This window comes from Cetorhinus maximus, chromosome 21 (genome assembly GCF_964194155.1).
Source record: "Cetorhinus maximus chromosome 21, sCetMax3.hap1.1, whole genome shotgun sequence".
Lineage (NCBI taxonomy): Eukaryota > Metazoa > Chordata > Chondrichthyes > Lamniformes > Cetorhinidae > Cetorhinus > Cetorhinus maximus.
The window spans coordinates 96,131,275-96,147,973 of record NC_135899.1 but is presented as its reverse complement, the minus strand read 5'-3'; the positions used below and the strand labels follow the sequence as shown (position 1 = coordinate 96,147,973).

The window sequence follows — 16,699 nt, the reverse complement described above, 5'->3', positions numbered from 1 at the left end:
TCTTCCAAATGAAAGGTGTTGCTATGGGTACCTGCATGGGTCTTAGTTATGCCTGCCTTTTTGGGAGATATGCGGAACACTGCTTATTCCAGTCTTACTCAGGACCCCTCCCTCATATCTTTTTCCAGTACATTGTTGACTGTATTGCACTTCCTGCTCCCACCTGAACCGGAAAATGTAATTGACTTTGTTCCCAATTTCCACACTTTTCTCACCTTCACCTGGTCCATCTCTAACTCTTCTCTTCCTCGACTTCTCTGTCTCCATTTCTGGGATAGGCTATCAACTAATAATCATTACGTGTCCACGAACTCGTAGAGCTATCTTAACCACACTCCATCAAACTCCAGTCCCTGTAAGGACTCAATTCCATTCTCCCAATTTCTTTGTCTCCACTGCATCTATTCAGATGATGTAACCTTCCATACAATCACTTCCGATATGTCATTCTTTTTCCTCAACCAAGAGTTCCCACCCAGTGTCCCAAAGTGTCCGATCTACTTCATGCACTTCTGCTTTCTCACCTTCCTATCCCTTCAGAACCATGTTAAGGTTCTACTTGTTCTCACCTTCCACCCCACAGCCTCTATATTCAACAGATCATCATTCACCATTTCCTCCACCTCTGGTGTGATGCTACCATCAAACTCATCTTCCCCTGCCCTTCCCTTTCAATATTTCAAAGAAACCATTTCCTCTGTGACACCCAAGTCCACTCCTGGATCACCCCTAACACCCCCTTCCTTTCACAGGAGATGCAACACCTGCCGTTTTACCACTCCTCCCCTCCCCCACCCCACCCTTCTCATCATCCAAGGCTCCAAACTTTTCTTCCAAATGAAACATCAATTTACATCTACTTCTTTCAATTTAGTAAACTGTATTTGCTGATCACAGTATGGTTACATCTACATCGGGAAGACCAAATGCAGACTTGGTGACCACTTTGCAGAATGCCTCTGTTCAGTCCACAAGCATGATCCTGAGCTTCCTGACTCTTGTCATTTAAATTCTTGACCTTACTCCCACTCTGACCTTTCTGTCCTTGGCCTGCTGCAATCTTCCAATGAAGCTCAATGCAAGCTGGAGGAACAGAATCTCATTTTTCGACTCAGCACTCAACAGCCTTCTGGACTCAACATTGAGTTCAACAATTTTAAACCATAACATCTGCCTCCATTTTGTATCTCTTCCTTTTTTTGCTGGTTCAGTTTTTTCTTGTTTCTTTCTTCATTCCTCCACTTTGCATTTGGATGGCTGCTATCCAGCCATTCACACCACTTCTGGACACATCTTTTGTTCGATTACCACTCCCTTCAGCTTTTGTACTATGATCACAAAAAGCAGGACAAACCCAACCAGGCCAATTACTGCCCCATCAGTCTACTCTCAGTCAGCAGCAAAGTGATGAAAGGGGTGTTCAACAGTGCTATCAATCGGCACTTACTCAGCAATAACCTGTTCACTGATGCTTAGTTTCAGTTCCAATAGGGCCACTCGGCTCCTGACCTCATTACAGCCTTGGTCCAAACATGGACAAAAGAGCTGAACTCGAGGTGAGGTGTGACTGCCCTTGACATCAAGGCCGCATTTGACCAAGTGTGGCATCAAGGAGGCCCGAGAAAAACTAAAGTCAATGGGAATCAGGGAGAAAACTCTCCACTGGTTGGAGTCATACCTAGCACAAAGGAAGATGGTTGTGGTTATTGGAGATCAATCATCTCGGTTCCAGGACACCTGCAGGAGCTCCGCAGGGTAGTGTCCTAGGCTCAACCATTCTCAGCTGCTTCATCAATGACCTGCCCTCCATCATAAGGTCTAAAGTGGGGAGTTCGCTGATGAACCTGTACAAGCCAGACGGGTTGTACCTGAACAGAGCTGGGACTGAGTTCCTTGTTGGGAGGGCTTTAAACTAACTCGGCAGAGGTGTGGGAACCAGGAGAGAATATTAAAGAGGAATACCAGGGAGCACAAAATAGTGAGAGAGATAGATTACACGAGAATAGTAAGTTAATAGGTGGAGTCGGGGTGAGGTAGAAAGTAACAAAATCTAAATCAGGGTTACTTAGCATGTATGTGAATGCATGAAGTATAGTAAATAAGATTGGGGAGTTACAGGCACTGATTGCCATGTGGAAATATGATGTTGTAGCAATAACAGAAACCTGGCTGAAGGAAGGGCAGAACTGGGCATTAAATATTCCTGGGTACAAAGTGTTCAGAAAAGATAGGAAGGAAGAAAAGGAGGAGGGGTGGAGGTATTGGTTAAGGAGAGCATTGCAGTGCTGGAGAAAGAGGATGTCCCAGAGGGTTCAAGGACAGAATCAATTTGGCTAGAGCTAAGGAACAAAAAGGGTGCAATTACATTGCTCAGTGTAATTTATAGACTGCCAACTAGTGAGAAGGTCATAGGAGAACAAATCTGCAGGGAAATTGTAGAGTGATGCAAGCATGAAAGAGTAGTTATAACGGGTGACTTTAATTACCCGAATGTAGACTGGGACAGTGATAGTGTAAAGGGTGGAGAGGGGCAGAAGTTCCTAGATTGTGTTCAGGAAAATTTTCTACAGCAGTATGTGTCGAATCCAACAAGAAAAGACGCACAGTTGTTGTGACACAGTGCGTGGTAAATGCCGAGCTGCTCAAATCCCAGAGGGAAAGTTAAAACAGCTGCCACAACTGTTTTGCAACTGGTACTTTATTTCGAGATGCATGCCTTGAATTCAGTAGTAATAAGTCCACCCGAGATTTAGGTTTTTTTTTTACAAAACTAAATTCAACATTTATTAATAAAAAAAAAAGATTTTAAGCACATACATAGTTCTACAAATTACCACTATAATAACTCCTAAATCCCCAAATTAATCTGGCTCCCAGTTACACCTCCGCAAAGGCAACAGTAAAACAAAATAGATCTCAACAGACCCAGGCAAAGCATACAATACCATGGACAGTGATATTCAAAGAGAATTTTCTTAGCTTTGGTTCTTGTAGACAGCAACTTGATGCAAAGGGGCTGGAGGCTTTTCACACTTGTGTTAGATCTTAGAATGTCTTCTCCCTTACACATAACTTCATCTCCTTTATACATGTTTCTCCCTTTCTAATGTAAATTCCATTGTTCCAATATGTCTTTGCAACTTTACTTTTCTCATAATATAAATCTTTAATAGTACTCATATTATCAGTAACCTTTGGAAAAATAACCACACTGTTTGACTTAGCTTCTTATGGCTAGGTGTAACATCTTACCATCTCTTTGAAATTCAAACTAACCAAATTTATCTAAAAATGCAAATTTTCCTCACACCACATACTCTAAAACTTCAACCATGTTTATGTATTTAGTATTTCAAATCTAGCTTCCCTTTTGATTACTCAAAATCTCCAATTCAATTAAATCCACTTCCCCCACACAAATCCACAGAGAGAAAATGCCACTATTATCCTACCTTTACAATAAATCATGATAATATTATGAAAATTATTATATTTTCATGACACTGTTGGACCTGGTTCTTGGAAATGAGTTGGGCCAAGTAGGTCAAGTGTCAGTGGGGGAACATCCAGGAGACAGTGATCATTGTATTGTATGTTTTAGGTCGATGATAGAAAAGGACGATAGGCAATCCAGAATAAGAATAATTAACTGGACAAGAGCTGACTTCAATGGGGCAGAAACGAAGCTGGGCCAGATAGACTGGAACTAAAGATTGGTGGGAAAAACTGTAGCTGAACAATAGGCTACCTCCAAAAAAGAATTGGTTCGGGCACAGTCATGGTATATTCCATCAAAAGGGAAAGGTAGGGCAAACAAATCCGGGCTCCCTGGATGAAAAAGGAATTAAGATAAAGAAGAAAAAGTGTGCTTATGACAGGTGTCTGGTAGAAAATACAACTGAGAACCAAGGGGAATACAGAAGGTTCAGAGGGGAAGTGAAAAAGCATATTCAAGAAGTGAAGAGGGATTATGTGAAAAGACTGGCAGCCAACATAAAGGGGAATCCCAAAGTCTTCTGTAGGCATATAAATAGTGAAAGGGTGGTAAAAGTAGGAGTAGGGCCAATTAGGGACCTAAAAATGAATTTACACATGGACGAAGGGGCCATAGCTGAAGTATTAAATGAATACTTTGCATCTGCCTTTACCAAGGAGGTAGATGCTACCCAGGCCATGGTGACAGACGAGGAAACTAGAAGGGTTCAAAATTGACAAGGAGGAATTATTGAATAGACTGTCGGTACTTAGAGTTGACAATGCACCAGGACCAGACGAGATGCATCCAAGGCTGACAAGGGAAGTCAGGGACAGCATAAAAGCGAAAGAGAAAGCATACAATGCGGCAAAGAGCAGTGGGAAACCAGAGGATTGGGAAGCCTACAAAGACCAACAGAGGACAACTAAAAAAGAAATAAGGAGGGAGAAGATTAAATATGAGGGTAAACTAGCCAGTAATATAAAAGAAGATTGCAAGAGTTTTTTTAGATATATAAAGGGTAAGAGAGAAGCAAAAGTGGACATTGGGCCGCTGGAAAATGACGCTAGAGAAGTAGCAGTGGGGAACAAAGAAATGGCGGAGGAACTGAATAGGTACTTTGCGTCAGTCTTCACGGTGGAAGACACAAGTGACATCCCCAAAGTTCAAGAGAGTCGGGGGGGCAGAGGTGAGTATGGTGGCCATTACCAAGGAGAAGGTGCTAGGAAAACTGAAAGGTCTGAAGGTGGATAAATCACTTGGACCAGATGGATTACACCCCAGAGTTCTGAAGGAGATAGCTGAAGAGGCGTTAGTGGTGATCTTTCAGGAATCGCTGGAGTCAGGGAGGGTCCCAGAGGACTGGAAAATTGCTAATGTAACACTCCTTTTTAAGAAGGGAGTGAGGCAAAAGATGGGAAATTACAGGCCGATTAGCCTTACCTCGGTCATTGGTAAGATTTTAGAGTCCATTATTAAGGATGAGATTTCAGAATACTTGGAAGTGCATGATAAAATAGGGCAAAGTCAACATGGTTTCATCAAGGGGAGGTCATGCCTGACAAATCTGTTAGAACTCTTTGAGGAGGTAATGAGTAGGTTAGACAAAGGAGAGCCAATGGATGTTATTTACTTGGACTTCCAGAAGGTCTTTGACAAGGTGCCGCACAGGAGGCTGCTCAGTACGATAAGAGCCCATGATGTTAGAGGCAAGGTACTAGCATGATTAGAAGATTGGCTGTCTGGCAGGAGGCAGAGAGTGGGGATAAGGGGGTCCTTCTCAGGATGGCGGCTGGTGACTAGTGGAGTTCCGCAAGGGTCAGTGTTGGGACCACAACTTTTCACTTTATACATTAATGATCTAGATGAAGGAACTGAGCTAAGTTTGCAGATGATACAAAGATAGGTGGAGGAACAGGTAGTATTGAGGAGGCGGGGAGGCTGCAGAAGGATTTGGACAGGTTAAGAGAATGGGCAAAGAAGTGGCAGATGGAATACAACGTGGGGAAGTGTGAGGTCATGCACTTTGGTAGGAAGAATAGAGGCATAGACTATTTTCTAAATGGGAGAGAATTCAGAAATCTGGAGTGCAAAGGGACTTGGGAGTCCTAGTCCAGGATTCTCTTAAGGTTAACTTGCAGGTTGAGTCGGTAGTTAAGAAGGCAAATGCAATGTTGGCATTTATTTCGAGAGGACTAGAATATAAAAGCAGGGATGTGCTGCTGAGGCTTTATAAGGCTCTGGTCAGACCACATTTAGAATATTATGAGCAATTTTGGGCCCCATATCTCAGGAAGGATGTGCTGGCCCTGGAGAGGGTCCAGAGGAGGTTCACGAGAACGATCCCAGGAATGAAAGGCTTAACATATGAGGAACGTTTGAGGACTCTGGGTCTATACTTGATGGAGTTTAGAAGGATGAGGGGGGATCTGATTGAAACTTACAGAATACCGAAAGGCCTGGATAGAGTGGACGTGGGGAAGATGTTTCCATTAGTAGAAGAGACTAGGACCCGAGGGCACAGCCTCAGAGTAAAGGTAAAACCTTTTAGAACAGAGATGAGGAGAAACTTCTTTAGCCAGAGAGTGGTGAATCTATGGAATTCATTGCCACAGAAGGCTGTGGAGGCCAGGTCATTGAGTGTAATTAAGACCGAGATAGATAGGTTCTTGATTGGTAAGGGGAATAAAGGTTACAGGGAGAAGGCGGGAGAATGGGGTTGAGAAACTTATCAGCCATGATTGAATGGCGGAGCAGACTCGATGGGCCGAATGGCCTAATTTCTGCTCCTATGTCTTATGGTCTTAAGGATATTGAAGGGAGTGAGAGTAGAAATTGCAGGGACACTAGCCATAATTTTTCAGTCTTCCCTAGACTCAGGAGAGATGCCAGAGGACTGGAGAATTGCAAACATTACGCCCTTGTTCATAAAAGGTTGTAAGGATAAGCCCAGCAATTACAGACCAGTCAGTTTAACTGCAGTGGTGAGCAAGATTCTAGAAACAATTATTCGGGTTAGAATTAGTAATCACATGGAAAAATATGGGTTGATAAGGAAGAGCCAGCATGGATTTCTAAAGGGAAATTGTGTTTAACTAACTGTTGGAGTTTTTTGAAGAGGTGACAGAAAAGGTCGATGAGGGTAATGCAATTGGTGTGGTGTACATGGACTTTCAAAAGGCACTTGACACAGTACCACACAACCGACTTGTGAGAAAAATTATTGCTCATGGAATAAAAGGGACAGCAGCAACATGGACACAAAATTGGCTGAAAAACAGGAAGCAGGGAGTAATGGTCAATGGATATTTTTCGGGCTGGAGGAAGATTTGTAGTGGAGATCCCCTGGGGTTGGTATTGCGACCCTTGCTTTTCCTGATATATATTAATGATCTAGATCTTGGTACGCAGGGGACAATTTCAGAGTTTGCGGATGATACAAAGCTTGGGAGTGTCGTAAACTGCAAGGACAGTGTAGTACTTCAAAAGGACGTAGACAAGTTGGTGAGTGGGCAGATAAGTTCAATGTGGAGAAGTGTGAGGTGATGCATTTTGGTAGGAAGAATATGGACAGGCAATATAAAATAAGGGGTGAAATTTTGAAGGGGGTGCAGGAGCAGAAAGGCTTAGGTGTATATGTGCATAGATCATTGAAGGTGGCAGGACAGCTGGAGAGAGCAGTTAATAAAGCATATAGTATACTGGGCTTCATTAATAGGGGCGTAGAGTACAAGAGCAAGGAGGTTATGCTGAATTTATATAAGACACTTGTTAGATCTCAGCTGCAGTATTATGTATAGGTCTGGGCGCCTCAATATAGGAAGGATGTGAACACATTGGAGAGGGTGCAGCAGAGGTTCACAAAAATGGTTCCAGGGATGAGAAACTTCAGTTATGAAGATAGATTGGAGAGGTTGGGTCTGTTCTCCTTGGAGAGAAGACTAAGAGGAGACTTGATAGAGATGTTCAAAATCATGAAGGGGCTGGACAGAGTAGATAGGGAGAAGCTGTTCCCGCTCATAAAAGGATCAAGAACGAGAGGGCACAGATTTAAGTGATTTTCAAAAGAAGCATAAGTGACATGAGAAAAAACATTTTCACACAATGAGTGGTTGTGAACAACTGGTTCACTAACATTCTTTAGGGAAAGAAATCTGACATCCTTACCTGGTCTGCCCTAATTGTAACTCCAGACCCACAGCAATGTGGTTGACTCCTAAATGCCCTCTGAAATGGCCTAGCAAGCAACTCTGTTCTCAAGGGCAATTAGGGATGGGCAATAAATGCTGGCCTAGCCAGCGCTGGCCCCATCCCATGAACAAATTTTTAAAAATCTGCAGAGAGTAATTCACCTGACTCCCCAAAGCCTGATTATCATCTACAAGGCACAAGTCAGGAGTGTTGTGGAATACCCTCCACTTGCCTGGATTGTGCAGCTCCATCAACATTCAAGAAGCTCAACAACATCCAGGACAAAGCAACCCGCTTGATTGGCACCCCATCCACCATGTTCAAAATTGACTCCCTCCATTACCGACATACTGTGGCAGCAGTGTGCATCATCTACAAGATGCACTGCTGCAACTCATCAAGGCTCCTTAGACAGCACCTTCCAAACTCATGACGTCTACCACTTGGAAGGACAAGGACAGCAGATGCATGGGAGCACCACCACCTGGAAGCTCCCCCCTAAGCCACACACTATCCTGACTTGGAAATATATTGCCGTTCACTGTCGCTTGGTCAACATCCTGGAACTCCCTTCCTAACAGCACTGTGGGTATACCTACACCACATGGACTGGAGCGGTTCAAGAAGGCAGCTCACCACCTCCTTCTCAAGGGCAATTTCGGATGGGAAAAATAAATGCTGGCCAGCGATGCCCACATTCTGTGAAAGAATAAGAAAATAGACCTTTTGTCATTTAATCACTCCAATCCTCCACCCTATCACAGACCTTCCTTTTTGTTCTTCTTTCCTCCCTTCCGCACCCCCCTCTCCTTTGCTCAAAACCTATTACATTTATGGTTCCTCAGTTTTAATGAAGCGTCATTGACTTGAAATGTTAACTCTCTTTCCCTCCACAGATACTGGCTGACCTTCTGTGTATTTCCAAAGCAGCAATGATTCAAATCAGAATTTTTAGTTGAGTAATTAAAGTAAGCATTAATGTATATAATATGTGCTAGTTTTGGGCAAATTCTCTGATATTTGTTTGATTTCTTTGCAGTTTTTCTTCAATAAACCATTGAGGATCTTGAACATTCTCATCATTATAGAAGGAGTCATCATATTCTATCAATTGTACTCGTTAATATGTTCAGAAAAGTGGCATCAAACAATATCTTTGGCATTAATTCTCTTCAGTAATTATTATGCCTTCTTTAAACTGCTCCGAGACAGAATAGTTTTGGGTAAAGCATATTCATACTCTACAAGTGGAAATTCAGAGAGTAAAATGAATTAAACTATTCTTCCCCATCCCCCCAGCCCCACCCAGTGTCTGTTAAAATGACAGAGCTTTGTATTTTTGTTACAATTGCTTTTTTTCATGTAACTTTCATTAAAATATTTTTATATCTCCGGAACAGAGCCATTATTGTTAATTGCCACTGATGTTTTATTTTTGTATGCTCACTTTCTCAAAAAGACATACCCAGTTCACATCATTTACTGTATAACTTGAAACCGTTTATAGGGGGAAAAAGTAAGGCAATTTTGATGACTTGTTTTGTTTCATTCTTTTGACTATGAAAACATTTACACTGGGAAGACTTACCAGACTTTACCCACCTTCCACTAAAGCTCAAGAAGACGGTTTTTCATTAATTTCAGTAAAAATTGAGCTGAAAGGTTTTACCTTTGTTTTGTGTGTACATAGATGACTTGCTAAATAAATATCAAGCATATGACATCGCAACTCTAGTGTAGAATGAGATTTACCTGTGCATAGTGTTGGAGCAGTTTGTTCAGTCGGAATTCACTTCTTTCAATAATGTTCTGCTCGCTCCTTAACTTTCTAATGTTGCTTCAAAGCACTGCACTTTATGTTTTGAGCAGTAACTGAGAGGGTGGATACAAAGCAGTTTGACTGGTCCTGGACTTTACAAAATGCAAAGGCTTGCTAATGCTTTATCAGAATACTGTATATTGCTAACATGACAATCTGTTTCCTCTATCATCTGTTGCATGTGACAAGCAATAAACACACTGCCAGCATAAGGTACCAGCATGTTCACAGACATTGGGTGTATTTGGATGCCATGCTTCTTGAGATTTCTCTTTTTGAACTTTCTTCTTTATGAAAGAAAAAGATGCACAAAACAGGAGGCAGCATTTGCAGATAGAATTGGTGTGACTGAACCTACAATGCCAGAATCCTAAGGAGGAAAGAGATACTGGGTAGGAAGCAAGAGAGGGAGCTTATGATTTGTATTGTTTGTTTTCATGGAGCCACAATGCCATACGAAATGTGGTCTAATATGGTCTAATACCCTTCTGGGTGGCCAAGAGCAGGAACATTATAGTGACATCCCATTGTGCTGATTGAACTTAACTTCTAATATAGCACCCTATGTCACCCAATAATACAGTAGTAGTACAGATTAACAGCTAATGATGAGCACACTCAGTAAAGCATAAGCAAGAAGGGCAAAATTCTTGTAGAATTTGATTAAGAAAACCCTACCTAGAGTGACCGTTTCCTCTTGTGGGGAAGAGCAAAACCAGAGGCCATCAATATAAGATAGTCACCAAGAAATCCAATAGGGAATTCAGAAGAAACTTTCTGACCCAAAGAATGATGAAAATGTGGAACTTGCTATCACAGACAGTGCTTGAAGTGAATAGTATAGATACATTTAAGGAGAAACTGGACAGGCATATGAGGGAGAAGGGAATAGATGGTTACAATGGTAGATTTAGATAAGAAAAGATGGGAGGATGCTTGAGTGGAGCATAAATACCAACTTGGACTGGTTAGGCCGAATGGCCTGTTTCTGTGCCGTGGGAGTTTGGTGAGTTGAGGGAGTTTGGTGAGGAGGGAGGTGCTCCTTTGCTTTCCTAACTTCTTCACCGTGTCGAATTTGTTCTTGCTTTACCACAGGAGAAGGCGGCTAGCTGTTTGGTGAGTATCTGGTGAGTGGTTAAGATCTGTTATTAGTGTTTAGTGTTAGGGACAGTGTGTTAATAGCCAGCTTAGGACACGGGAGTTAAAGTAGATCTATAAATAAAGAGAACTAAAACTTTAAAATAAAAAAAATTAAAATAAACAGCTAAACCTGTGTAGTTAAGAAACTTGTAACTTTTAGTTCACAGAATCACAGAATTTTAACAGCACAGAAGGAAGCCATTCAGCCCATCATGTCTGCATGGCTCTCCAAATGACCATTATGACTTAGTGCTATTGCCCTGCCTTTTCGCCATACCCATGCACATTGTTTCTATTCAAATAATCATCTAATGCCCCCTTGAATGTATTATGACACAGCCGATGGTAAAGGCTGAGTTGCTCAAATCCCAGAGAGAAACTTGAAATAACTGTCATAACCCATTTTTGCAATTTGTATGTTTTGAGATGCAGGCTTTCAATTCAATAGTAATAAGACCACCGAGTCTCGAGATATTTTTTATAAAACTAAATTAAACATTTATTAATACAAGAAAAATTGTAAGCTCATACATATGTCTACAAAATTACTATTATAACTACAAAAATCCCCTAATTAACCTGACTCTCAGTTACACCCCCGTTAAGGCAACAGTAAAACTCATAGATTTAAAGAGACACCTGGCAGAGCACACCCTGGACAGTCACATTCAAAATGAGTTTCTTTCAGCCCTGGGCCCTTGCAGACAGACTTGAGGTTTACAGGCTGGAGGCTTCTCACACTTAATGGATTTTAAAATGCCTCTCCCTGACACACAACCTTCTTTCTCCTTCATACATATCTTTCTCTTTGAATGTAATTTTTCCATTGTATCACTAGGCTTTTAATTTTACTTCTTCTAATAATAACATCCTTTGATTCCACCAATTTTATTAGTAAGCTGAAAAAATAAACACATTGCTTGGCGTCTTCTAGCTAGGTGTAAGATTTCACCCATTCTTTTGAATGCTTGATTTAAAATGCAAATTGCCCCCTTAACACCTATGTTTCTAAACTTCCCCATGTTTAGCTAATTACTATTTCAAACCTACTTCCTTCTATACATCAAAGCCTCTCGGCCTGCTAGCTTTAATCCAATTAAGACACACACACACATAGACACAGATACCACTAAACTCTATTTTTTTTTTAATTTTCCAGTAACATTATAGACATTAATCTCTTCATGACAAATGCGTCAATCGAACCTACTTCCACCACACTTCCAGGCAGTGAATTCCAGACCCGAACCACTCGTGTGAAAAAGTTTTTTCTCACGTCACATTTGCTTCTTTTGCAAATCACTTTAAATCTGTGCCCTCTCATTCTCGATCCTTTTATAAGCGGGAACAGCTTCTCCCTGTCTACTTTGTCTAGTCCCCTCATGATTTGGAACAATTCTATCAAATCTCCTCTTAGCCTTCTTCTCTCCAAGGAGAACAGTCCCAACCTCTCCAATTTATCTTCATAACTGAAGTTTCTCGTTCCTGGAACCATTCTTGTAAAACACTTCTGCACTCTCTCCAATGTGTCTATATCCTTCCTATAATGTGATGCCCAGAACTGTACATAATACTCCAGCTGAGGTCTAACAGGTGTCTTATATAAATTCAGCATAACCTCCTTGCTTTTGTACTCTATGCCCCTATTATGCATTATTAACTGCTCTCTCCACCTGTCCTGCCACCTTCAATGATCTATGCACATATACACACAGGTCTTTCTGCTCCTGCGCCCCCTTCAAAATTTCACCCCTTATATCATATTGTCTGTCCATGTTCTTCCTACCAAAATACATCACCTCCACATTGAACTTCACCTGTCACCTGTCTGCCCACTCCACCAACTTGCCTGTATCCTTTTGAAGTTCTACACTGTCCTCCTCATAGTTTACAGCACTGCCAAGCTTCCACAACTTTCAAATTGTGCCCTGCACACCAAGATCTAGCAACAGGCGATGGCATAGTGGTATTGTCACTAGACTAGTAATCCAGAGACTCCGGGTAATGCTCTGGGGACCTGGGTTCAAACCCCGCATGGCAGATGGTGGAATTGAAATTGAATAAAAATCTGGAATCAAAAGTTTAATGATGATCATGAAACCAATGTGGATTGTAAAACTCATCTTGTTCATTAATGCCCTTTAGGGAAGGAAATCTGTTGTCCTTACCTGGTCTGGTCTGGCCTACATGTGACTCCAGACCCACAGCAATGTAGCAAGCCCTCAGTTGTATCAAACCACAACAAAGTCACAGAAAGGGAAAGAAACCAGACGGATCACCCGGCATCGACCTAGGCACCGGAAATGACAACAGCAATCTCAGCCCTGTCGACCCTGCAAAGTCCTTACTAACCTCTGGGGGCTAGTGTCAAAATTGGGAGAGCTGTCTCACAGACTAGTCAAGCAATAGCCTGACATAGTCATCCTCACAGAATCATATCTTACAGATAATGTCCCAGACACCATCATCCCTGGGTATGTGGTATGTCCTATCCCACCGGCAGGACAGACCCAGCAGAGGTGGCAGCACAGTAATATACTGTCGGGAGGGAGTTGCCCTGGGAGTCCTCAACATCGACTCCAGACCCCATGACGTCTCATGGCAGCAAGTCAAACATGGGCAAGGAAACCTCCTGCTGATTACCATGTACTGCCCTCCCTCAGCTGATGAATCAGTGCTCCTCCATGTTGAATGCCACTTGGAGGAAGAACTAAGGGTGGCAAGGACACAGAATGTACTCTGGTTGGGGGGGTCTTCAATATCCATCACCAAGAGTGGCTCAGTAGCAAATAAAAGCAAAATACTGCAGATGCTGGAAATCTTAAATAAAAACAAAAATAGCTGGAAAAACTCAGCAGGTCTGACAGCATCTGCGGAGAGGAATACAGTTAATGTTTCAAGTCCATATGACTTCACCAGAGCTAAGGAAATATAGAAATGAGGTGAAATATAAGCTGGTTGAGGGGGGTGGGACAGGTAGAGCTGGATAGGGGGCCAGTGATAGGTGGAGGCAAAGAGATTGCGAAAGATGTCATAGACAAAAGGACAAAGGGGTGTTGACGGTGGTGATATTAGCTAAAGGATGTGCTAATGGTGACATTAAGGGTAGAAAGCAGGACGAGCAAGTGATAGATAGCCCTAGTGGGGGTGGGGTTGGTGTCCTTTTGTCTATGACATCTTTGACAATCTCTTCTTTGCCTCCACCTATCACTGGCCCTCTATCCAGCTCTACCCCCTCAACCAGCTTATATTTCTTCTCATTTCTATATTTCCTTAGTTCTGATGAAGAGTCATACGGACTCGAAACATTAACTGTATTCCTCTCCTCAGGTGCTGTCAGACCTGCCAAGCTTTTCCAGCTGTTTTTGTTCTTGTTTCAGTAGCAGCACTACTGGCCAAGTCCTAAATGACATAGCTACAGTTGCATCTGTCCATGACAGTATCGGTAGGAGTGACCACCGCACAGTCATTGTGTAGAGGAAATTTCACCTTCACATTGAGGATACTCTCCATTGTGTTGTGTGGCAAAACCACCATGCTAAATGGGATAGATTTCGAACAGGTCTAGCAACTCAAAACTGGGCAGCCATGAGGCGTTGCGGGCCATCAGCAGCAGCAGAATTGTACTCAAATACAATCTGTAACCTCATGGTCCGGCATATTCCCCACTCTACCATTACCATCAAGCAAAGGGATCAACCCTGGTTCAATGAAGAGTGCAGGTGGGCATGCGAGGAGCAGCACCGGGCATACCTAAAAATGAGGTGTCAACCCAGTGAAACTACAAAACAGGACTACTTGAATGCCAAGCAGCATAAGCAGCAAGTGATAGAGCTAAGCGATCCCACAACGAACGGATCAAATCTAAGCTCTGCAGTCCTGCTACATCCAGTCATGAATGATGGTGGATAATTAAACAAATCACAAGAGGAGGAGGCTCCACAAATATCCCCATCCTCAATGATGTGGGAGCCCAGCACATCAGTGCAAAAGATAAGGCTGAAGCATTTGCTACAATCTTCAGCCAGAAGTACCAAGTGGATGATCCATCTCGGCCTCCTCTGGAGATGCCAGTCTTCAGCCAATTCGATTCACTCCATGTGATATCAAGAAACAGCTGAAGGCACTGGATTTGCAAAGACTATGGGCCCTTTCAATATTCCGGCCATAGGACTGAAGACTTGTGCTCCAGAACTTGCCACGCCCCTAGCCAAGCTGTTCCAGTACAGCTACAACACTGGCATCTACCTGGCTTTGTGGAAAATTGCCCAGTTATGTCCTGTACACAAAAAGTAGGACAAATCCAACCCAGCCCATTACAACCCCACCAGTCTACTCCCAATCATCAGTAAAGCAATGGAAGGGGTCAGCAACAGTGCTATCAAGTGGCACTTGCTTAGCAATAACCTGCTCATTGATGCCCAGTTTGGGTTCCGCCAGGGCCACTCAGCTCCTGACCTCAGTACAGCCTTTGTTTAAATATGGACAAATGAGCTGAACTCCCGAGATGATCATCAAGGCCGCATTTGACCGAATGTGGCATCAAGGAGCCCAAACAAATCTGGAGTCGGTGGGAATCAGAGGAAACTCCCGCTGGTTGGAGTCACACCTAGCGCAAAGTAAGATGGTTGTGGTTGTTGGAGATCAGTCATCTCAGCTTCAGGACATCGCTGCAGGAGCTCCTCAGGGTGGTGTCCTCGGACCAACCATCTTCAGCTGCTTCATCAATGAACTTCCATCAAAAGGTCAGAAGTGGGGATGTTCGCTAATGATTGCACAATGTTCAGCACCATTCACGACTCCTCAGATACTGATGCAGTCCATGTCAAAATGCAACAAGACCCGGACAATATCCAGGCTTGGGCTGCCAAATGGCAAATAACATTCGCGCCACACAAGTGTCAGGCAATGACTGTCTCCAACAAGAGGGAATCAAGCCATTGCCCCTTGATGTTCAATGACATTACCATCACTGAATCCCCCACTATCAACATCCTGGGTGTTAGCGTTGACCAGAAACTGAACTGGACTATCCATATAAATATTGCGGCTACAAGAGCAGGTCAAAGGCTCGGAATCCTGCGACGAGTAACTCACCTCCTGACACCATCCCCCCACCCCCTCCCACCCTCCCCAAAGCCTGTCCACCATCTATAAGGCACAAGTCAGGAGTGTGATGGAATACTCTCCACTTGCCTGGATGAGTGCAGCTTCCACAACACTCAAGAAACTTGACACTGTCCAGGACAAAGCAGCCCGCTTGATTGGCACCACATCCACAAACATTCAATCCCTCCACCACTGACACACAGTATCAGCAGTGTGTGTACTATCTACAAGATGCATTGCAGGAATTCACCAAGGCTCCTTCAACAGCACGTTTCAAACCCACGACCACTACCATCTAGAAGGACAAGGGCAGCAGATAGATGGGAACACACCACCTGGAAGTTCCCCTCCAAGTCACTCACCATCCTGACTTGGAAATATATCGCCATTCCTTCACTGTCGCTGGGTCAAAATCCTGGAACTCCCTTCCTAACAGCACTGTGGGTATACCTACACCACATGGACTGCAGCGGTTCAAGAAGGCAGCTCATCACCACCTTATCAAGGGCAACTAGGGATGGGCAATAAATGCTGGCCCAGCCAGTGAAGACCACATCCCATAAATGAATTTTTAAAAACCCTCATTGACCTTTTCTGTTACCTCTTCAAAAAACACCAGGAAGTTAGTTAAACACGATTTCCCTTTAGAAATCCATGCTCTTCCTTATCAACCCATATTTTTCCATGGGCAGAATTTCACCCTTGTCGGCTGGTCTCGGTGGGGGCAGTCGGCAAGCCGCCCGCGATCAAGGATGGACCATGATTTCACACTGGCAGGACAACTAAGGCCCACTCAGCCTGAAACACGAGCGGCAGCACTGCCTGTGCGGGAGGGGGCAGGAGGGCGAGTGGGGTGAGCATGCGCTTCTGAAACTCCCTGAGGCACAGAACTGCTTCAAGGAGATGAAGTACTTTTAAAAAAAAAGAGAAGTAAATAATGTAATAAAACATGTCCCCTCATGTGA

The 16,699-nt window shown here is 43.2% G+C and overlaps 1 protein-coding gene across 2 annotated transcripts in view; it reads left to right on the top strand.

Moving 5' to 3' along the window:
• tmem39b (transmembrane protein 39B) overlaps positions 1-9,057 on the top strand; it is a 111,049-nt gene extending 101,992 nt beyond the window's left edge. For both annotated transcript variants that reach the window (XM_078567507.1, XM_078567506.1), the window contains exon 9: positions 8,706-9,057. In XM_078567507.1, the coding sequence (XP_078423633.1) occupies positions 8,706-8,942 (237 nt within the window). In that variant the 3' untranslated portion in view covers positions 8,943-9,057. The remainder of the gene's footprint in view (positions 1-8,705) is intronic.
• Positions 9,058-16,699: the final 7,642 nt, after the last annotated feature.